General features: G+C 64.0%; 1 protein-coding gene across 1 annotated transcript in view; it reads left to right on the plus strand.

Annotated features, from left to right (window-relative positions):
- Window positions 1-6: 6 nt before the first annotated feature.
- DHODH (dihydroorotate dehydrogenase (quinone)) overlaps window positions 7-7534 on the plus strand; it is an 8630-nt gene continuing 1102 nt past the window's right edge. The window contains exons 1-10 of the mRNA XM_035894452.1: window positions 7-131; window positions 352-434; window positions 968-1155; window positions 1614-1727; window positions 2086-2239; window positions 2313-2472; window positions 5949-6010; window positions 6171-6272; window positions 6517-6591; window positions 6800-7530. Coding sequence (XP_035750345.1) covers window positions 25-131; window positions 352-434; window positions 968-1155; window positions 1614-1727; window positions 2086-2239; window positions 2313-2472; window positions 5949-6010; window positions 6171-6272; window positions 6517-6591; window positions 6800-7530 — 1776 coding nt within the window. The 5' untranslated portion in view covers window positions 7-24. The remainder of the gene's footprint in view (window positions 132-351; window positions 435-967; window positions 1156-1613; window positions 1728-2085; window positions 2240-2312; window positions 2473-5948; window positions 6011-6170; window positions 6273-6516; window positions 6592-6799; window positions 7531-7534) is intronic.

Raw genomic sequence — 7534 nt, forward strand, 5'->3', positions numbered from 1 at the left:
GAGGCTGTGGATGGGCTGTACAAGATGGGTTTTGGCTTTGTGGAAGTAGGGACTGTAACACCCAAGCCCCAGGAGGGGAACCCCAAACCCAGGGTCTTCCGGCTGGCAGAGGACGAGGCGGTCATTAACAGGTGGGACCTGAGGGTGGCTGCTCTGCGGTGTCCCACAGGCTGCCCGCCCCCAGGGAGCAGAGGCTCTGTCCCGGCTCTGTGGTCCGCACTGCAGTGGCTCTGGGGTTGGATGGGCTGAGCAGAGCTGCGGAGTCCCTGTGTCTCCCTTGTGTTTCTCCTGTGTCCTGCTCAGGGCTTGTGGACTCCAGCCCAGCCCTGAACCTTGTCTGTTCTGCTGCAGGTACGGATTCAACAGCCACGGCCACGATGCAGTGGAGCGCAGGCTGCGGGCCCGCCAGGAGACCCAGCTCAGGCTCACTGGTGGTGAGACAAGCTTAGCAGCCTTTGCTCTTGGGGTCCGCAGGGTGGGTTTGGGGGTCTCCCAGGTAGCTGTAGGCTAGGAAGGGTGCGTAACACCAGTGTTCAGGCATGGGGGCGCCTGGCCAGAGCGAGGTGCATTCAGACAGCAAGAACCCTCTTGGGGCTGTAGCCTCTCTTCCTTGGGACTGTGACCAGGCGCCTTTCTCCTGCCATTTTCTCTGTGATAGAGGCTCCACTTGCTGCTTTGGGCAGGACGTGTCTGCTGAGGCCAAAGCCAATAGGGCCCTAGCTGGGCATTTTCTGAGGGCAGCCTCCACAGGGTGGCCAGGCTGGAGGCTGCAGTGCTGGGAGGTGCTGACCGGGGCAGCTGTGGTGATGCTGCTGTGGCTGCAGGACAGTCCCAGGCTCACCCTCGTGAAAACACATGGGCTGCATATCCCCATCTTGATTTCAGCTGGTCCCGGGGCCTCCCTTGTCGGGCACTCTGGCCTCTTGCATGGTCCTGCTGCCCTGGTTCAGCCATGTCTGTGTTCCAGCGGGGATGCCCCTTGGAGTCAACCTGGGCAAGAACAAGAGCTCTACCGATGCTGCAGCTGACTATGTGGCTGGGGTCCGGACGCTGGGCCCTTTGGCTGACTACCTGGTTGTGAATGTGTCCAGCCCAAACACCCCCGGGCTGCGGGACCTGCAGGGCAAGGCTGAGCTGCGGGACCTGCTGACCAAGGTGGGTGACCTTCACAGCCAGCCCGCACCACAGCTGCAGCACCGGATGCATCCCATCCCCTGGCAGCACCTGCTCTGCCCCAGCACAGGGAGGAGCGTGGTGGCTCCCTGGAGTGGTGTGCAGGGCCACTGAGTGTCCCCTGATCAGCTGCTGGCACGGGGTTCGCTGGGACACTGTACTCTAGCAAAGGGCCTATGGGCAGTGAGGCATTGCCCTCCACTCTGCTCCTGCAAGGGGGCAGCAAGCCACCCACCCCACGGTGTCACTGTGGTCCTGTGTGGGTTGTGTGCCTGAGACCCTGTGCCGTAGGGTGCCCATTCCACCAGTGGCACCGCACAGGGAGAGCAGGGCCTGTCCCTGTGCTGCCTGTGGTGGTGGGTGCACGCATCTCCCCAGTCCGGGGCAGGAGGTGTTCCCCCACCACGCGCTTCTCTGTGCCCCCGTGCATCCCCCTGCAGGTGCTGGTGGAGAGGGACAGGCTGCCCTTCGAGCGCAAGCCAGCCCTGCTGGTGAAGATTGCCCCCGACCTCACCACGCAGGACAAGCAGGACATCGCTAGCATCATCTGTGAGGTGAGGAGGTGGGGAGGGGAGGCTGGCGAGACGCTGGGCTGGCGTCCCTCCTGCCTCACCCTGCACAGCGCGGGGGCAGGACTGCCGTGCTCCTGGCAAGTCACCTCTCCGAAGGGACAGGCAGACCTGCAGCTCTCTGGCTGCCGTAGGGGCGGTGTCCTGGGTAGCTTTGAGTCCATGGGGGCCTGTGTGTGTCACCCGGACCTTGGGGACAGTCTAGGCGGTGAAGGGCAAGTGCTTTGTCCCTGGGCACGTTGCTGGGGCACTTGCGGCGGGGGAGGTCCTGGCCTGGCAGCCTGGGGATGAGAGTGGGGGGCTGTTTGTGGCAGCTGTGTCCTCACGCTGCTGGCCCCCTCAGCTAGGTGTGGACGGGCTGATTGTCAGCAACACCACCGTGAGCCGCCCCAGCAGCCTCCGAAGCAGTCAGCGCACGGAGCCAGGGGGCCTCAGCGGGAAGCCCCTGCGGGAGCTCTCCACACAGACCATCAGGGAGATGTACGCCCTCACCCAAGGTAGGGGCAGAGCAGGGCTCGGGGACGCCTGCTGGCGTTGCCCGTGCTGTCCTGACCCTGCGCTGGCCCGCAGGCCAGGTGCCCATCATCGGGGTGGGTGGGGTGAGCAGCGGGCGCGATGCCCTGGAGAAGATCCGCGCTGGAGCCTCGCTTGTGCAGATGTACACGGCGCTCGTGTATCATGGGCCACCGGTGGTGGGGGCCGTGAAGCGGGAACTGGAGGAGCTGCTGAGGTGAGCGACGGGCCAGGCAACTGCCCAGGGAGCCCCTGGGCCCACGGTGGCTCTGGGCAGCCGCGTGCTGGCGCAGAGCGGTGGTACCGTGGGGTGAGCCGTCACATGCTGTCCCTGGTTAGGGAGCAGGGGTTCAAGAATGTTATGGAGGCAGTTGGAGCAGACCACCGGTGCTGATGCGCTTGCAGAACCAAGGTCTAGCCGGGAGGAGTCATGGCCAAGCAGGGACAGGTCTGACGCTTCCAGTGCTGGGCAGGCTGGGACTGAGCCGAGATCCTGGTCCCGGCCCCTGAGAAGGGGTCAGTGATGGGTGAAGCTGGGGCTGCAGTGGTGGGGAGCAGGGGAGGTGCCCCTGTCCAGGGCTGTATTTTGGCTTTCCTGCGGGTTGGGCTCTCCAGCAGAAACCAGTGGTGGGTAAGGCTCTGCAGGGTGGTGAGGAAGGCCCCCTGCAGGCTGTGGGCAGTCCCGTGCCCTGGCTCCTCCTGCAGCACGTCCCCTGGCGTTACTACCTGGAGCCGTGGGCCAAGCGGTGTATTGGGTGTCCCTTTTGCTAGGGACCCCGCAGCCCGCGCTGCCTGCTCTGGCTGGCGCTTGGTCCTCCTGCGCTGCAGCCTCCGTGCCCTCCTCCCCTCTCTGCACGCGGTCCTGTAACAAACGTGCAGGCCCTAGGTCCTGCTCAAGTGTCAATAAACGTTTGGCTCACCTGGTCCTGTGTGTTGCTGCTCTGGGGACACCCCTTGGGTCGGAGGGACGCAGGCCGTCTCACTTGAGCTGAGCGGGATCAGCTCTCTGTGTTGTTCCTGGTCACCGTATCTTTTCCTGGTGCTGGAAGCCACAGGGTAGCTGGGCTTGGATGGATCCACGCAGAGCTCGCCAGGGCTCCCCTCGCAGAGACCTCTGCCTGAGGCTGAGCCCTTGGGAGGTGCTGGGCGCCGTTCCTTCCCTTTGCTGCCAGTATGTGGTGTTGGGAGGCCGCTGTGGTTGTGCCATCACTTGTTACAGAGAAGCCCTGTTTGTTCATGCTTCTGGAGGCTCTCGGTGTTGTCTTTGGGGCCTCTGGTGTTGACTGCTGCTTTACCCTGGAGCCCTGCGGTCATGTCAGGCCTTTCTTGAGCAACACAGCTTGACCTGGACATGGTGTTCCCTCTGCAGCCTTTCGCAATCCACTCTGCGGAGCAGGATTGCATCAAGCACTCCATGAAACCTGCTTGCAGGAGGAGCGGGACTGCTCACCCTGCTCTTGGTGGCCCTCGGCTCACATCAGGGCTGTCACCCACCTGCTCTCTCGCAGCCCTCTGCCCCAGCCTCTTTGGCTCCTGGATTCCCTGCTTCAGGCAGGTGGTGCTTACTGCTGCTCTAGCAGGGAATGGCCCCATCCATTGCCCAAGGCTTTTACGTGGTTTCTCTGGAGAGGGCCTGCGAGGCGCTTGCTCTCCCACTCTGAAGGTGGCTGCCATGCCTGTGGGAGCATGAGCTTGCGTTTCACCTTGTCCCACAGCACTCTTGTCTGCTCTGCAGCCGACTCGTGACTGGCTCGGAGACGTTCAGTGCCTTGCACTGTCGCGGCAGTCGCTGGGGGCGTTGGCCTCAAGTGTGGCCCTGCGCTGCCGTAGCCCGGTGACTGGGCTGTGGTCTGTGCCCCACGGGCAGGCTGGGGCAGCTCCCTCCAGCTTCTTGTGGGCAGTCCCGTTGTCGGAGCTAACTCTGAGGCTGCTGAGTGGGCGCCAAGGCACAGTCGCTCCTTTCCCCCCTGCCAGGGCACGGCAGTCTCCTGCGGAGGGACAAGCCTGCTGCAGCGGGACGGTGCTCTCTGAGCCTGTTCGCATCAAATGCCACGGCACCTTCCTAAGCGCTGGCGTGGCTCATGGGTCGGAGATGTCAAGCCCTGATGTGTCCTGTGCTGGACTCTAGCTTTCTGTGTTTCAAGTGTGGTTGCATGAGTATGGCTGGTGCTGGGCCAGAGATCTCAAGACCTGCATTATTTAGGGGGACAGGCACCCCATGAGACAGGAAGGAGCTTGCACAGGATGGGAAGGCCCTCTTCTGGAGTGTCTGGGACCAGGCACAGATGATCCTCCCGAGCCTGAAGGAGTGGAGCGTCCAAGGGGCAGGAGGGTCCCTGGCGAGACCCCCGGCAGGCCAGGCTTCAATGGCTCAGGGCTGGGACTGGCCCCACGTGCTCCAGATAGTTTTGGGGTGGCCTCGCTGCGACGGTGGCACCCTGGGATAGGTAAGAGGGTGGGTGCCTGTCCCTTCCACTCCATGCTGCCCCTCGGTTGTGCTCCTACTGGAAGCAGACTTTGCTCCTCGGAGCAGGCTGATGAGCTCTGCCCTGCGCCCTTGCTGCTGGCCGGTCCCATCCAGCTGGGCGCTGGCCAGTGATTGCTGCTACGAGTTCCCGTAAAGCTGGGCTGGGCCCTTGCCTCTGCTGACAAACAACCTGCACCCAGGGGGCCAGGGGCTGCCAGGATGTGAGGCTGGAACCCGCTGGACAGGCAGGGCTGGGTGCTTGTGGGAAGAGGGTGGCTTGGCTACAGTCCCTCGGAGCCTGCGGCGAGCTGGCATGGGATGTGCTGCACCTCTCGGCCAGCTGGGCCGGCGCTGCCCAGGGCGCTGGTGTCGCTGAGCCCCACTGCGCCCCAGCTTTGCAGGGTGGCTGGCAGGGTGCTCTCTGCCTTGCCAGGTGCCCCCGCAGGGCCGGCTCTAGGTGGTGGCACAGGGCAGTTTTGCAGGGGGCAGGGGCTGGCTCTGCTTTCTGTGAACCTCAGCTGGTGTCGCAGCGCCAGGGCACCAGCATCTGCAGCCAGATCCCTCCCTGCATATTTGCAGCTGCAAAATCCAGGAAGCTCTTGGCACGCTGGCTTCTCATGGGGACTTGGCAGGTTTCCCGGGAGCCTCTGCCAGGCAGGCTGCAAGCCAGGTGGGGATTTTTGTGCTCCTCTTGCTGGGAAAGGTGCTGGCTGCATACGGCAGGGTCAGGAGGGCTGGAGCACACGGGGCTGCACCAGGGCGAGGGAGGTGGCAATAAAAAGGATGAGGAGGGAGCCCTGAACAGCATCGACCTTCAGAAGGAGGCTGCTGTGAGGAAGAGGGAGCCAGGAGCATGGGGTGAGCAATGTTGATGTGTCCCTGCACGTGCTTGGTGCTGTGTCTGTCCTGTTTGCCTGGCTGAGGACCTGGCCCTGCTGTGGGCTGTGGCAGGACCCATGTTGGGCCTGGAAGTGCTCTGGGTCTCAACACTGCAGCCTCGTCCTCCACAGCAGCAGGCTCCACGTCTGGCCCAGGCGGCTTCTCCAGGCTGTGTCTGATGGGCAGCCCCGGGGGTGCGGGATCGGCCCTCTGGGGCCTCCCCCCCTGGGGAGGGAGCCCTCGGAACAGGGCATGAGCCTGGCCAGGGCCCTGGTCTTGGTGGAGCCCACAGGCTGGGAACAGCCGGGTAGGAGCCCTCTGCTGAGTGTGCCCTCTCTTCCCTGCAGACCTGCAGTGCTGCTGATCGCTGGCCTGGCCTGGACTGTGCTGGAGACTGCGACTGCCAGCGGTACCTTCCAGGGCGAGGGGGGAGCACTGGGGCTTGGACAAAGCCAGCGGCAGGGAGCAGGCATGGGGCAGGGAAGACAGGACTGGGGAGGGACCCGCTGGAGGTGGGATGATGTCCTGGGCTGGGTCCTCGGGGCCAGCTGAGCATCCTCTGCCTGCAGAGTGGAGCTGTGCAAAGCCTGCGGAGATTGAACACGGCTACGTGGAGCACTTGGTGAAGTACCACTGTGACCCATACTACCAGCTGCGTGGCTCTGGTGATGGTGAGGCACACGGCATGGGTACAGCAACCAGGATTGGAGCTTGTCCCAGCTCCAAGGGATCCATGGGGCTGCCCCAATGCCGGACAGTGCGGGCCCCTCCCCCCCCACCTTCCTGGGGGGTATGAGTAGCTACCCCCGCTCTCCCAAGCCCTGGGGAGGCCCAAGTAACTCTGTGCCTTGCTGACTGTGGGGCCCTTCCCTGGCCTTGCAGGGCAGGGGTGCTGACTGTGGTTTCCTTCCAAAGGCACGTACAAGTGTGATGAGGATCACGCGTGGGTGAGCCCTGAAGATGGCAAGGAGGCACCTGTCTGCGAGCCAGGTGAGAGCAGCGCAGCAGGGGCCCGGGCTGCAAGGGGTGGGGTGGGTGGGGGACTGTGAAGTGGGTCTCTGCTGGGCAACCATGGGCTGCAGGGGCTGCTCGCATCCCCTATCTTCAGTGCTGCTCCCTGGGGCTTCTGCGGGCTGGGAGGCATTCAGCGCCTGCCGGCCTCGGAGAGCTCACCAGGGCCCTGCTCTGCCCTATGCAGTGTGTGGAAAGCCGAAGAACCCCCCCAGGCAGATGCAGCGCATCATCGGGGGCCTGCTGGCTGGGAAGGGCAGTTTCCCTTGGCAGGGCCGGCTGGGGACCCGCCACAACCTCAGCGTGGGGGCCACGCTCATTGGTGACCAGTGGGTGCTGACCACGGGCAAGAACGTCTACCTGAACCACACTGAGAACACCAAGCCGGAGGAGATCGCCCCTACACTGCAGCTCTTCCTGGGCAGCCAGGAGCAGCCTGCCTTGGGCATCGAGCGCGTGGTGCTGCACCCCAGCTACCCCGAGGCTGTGGATCTGGCCCTGCTGAAGCTCAAGCAGAAGGTGCCCCTGGGAGAGGAGGTGATGCCCATCTGCCTGCCCCAGAAGGACTACGTGCGCCCGGGGCGGGTGGGTTACGTCTCAGGCTGGGGCTCCGGTGCCACCTTTGCCACTCCCAAGATGCTGAAGTACGTGATGCTGCCGGTGGCAGAGGGTGAGAAGTGTAGGCAGTACTACAAAGCGCGCAATGAGTCCTACTGGGTCCAGCCCATCCTCAGCAACGACACCTTCTGCGTGGGCATGAGCGAGCTGCGGGAGGACACGTGCTACGGGGACGCCGGCGGCGCGTTCGCCGTGCAGGACTCGAGTGACGACACCTGGTACGTAGCCGGCATCCTCAGCTACGACAAGACCTGCACGGCCTCCAAATACAGCGTATACGTGGATGTGCAGCGTGTCCTGGCCT

Source organism: Egretta garzetta, unplaced genomic scaffold, assembly GCF_000687185.1.
Source record: "Egretta garzetta isolate BGI_Z169 unplaced genomic scaffold, ASM68718v1 scaffold590, whole genome shotgun sequence".
NCBI lineage: Eukaryota > Metazoa > Chordata > Aves > Pelecaniformes > Ardeidae > Egretta > Egretta garzetta.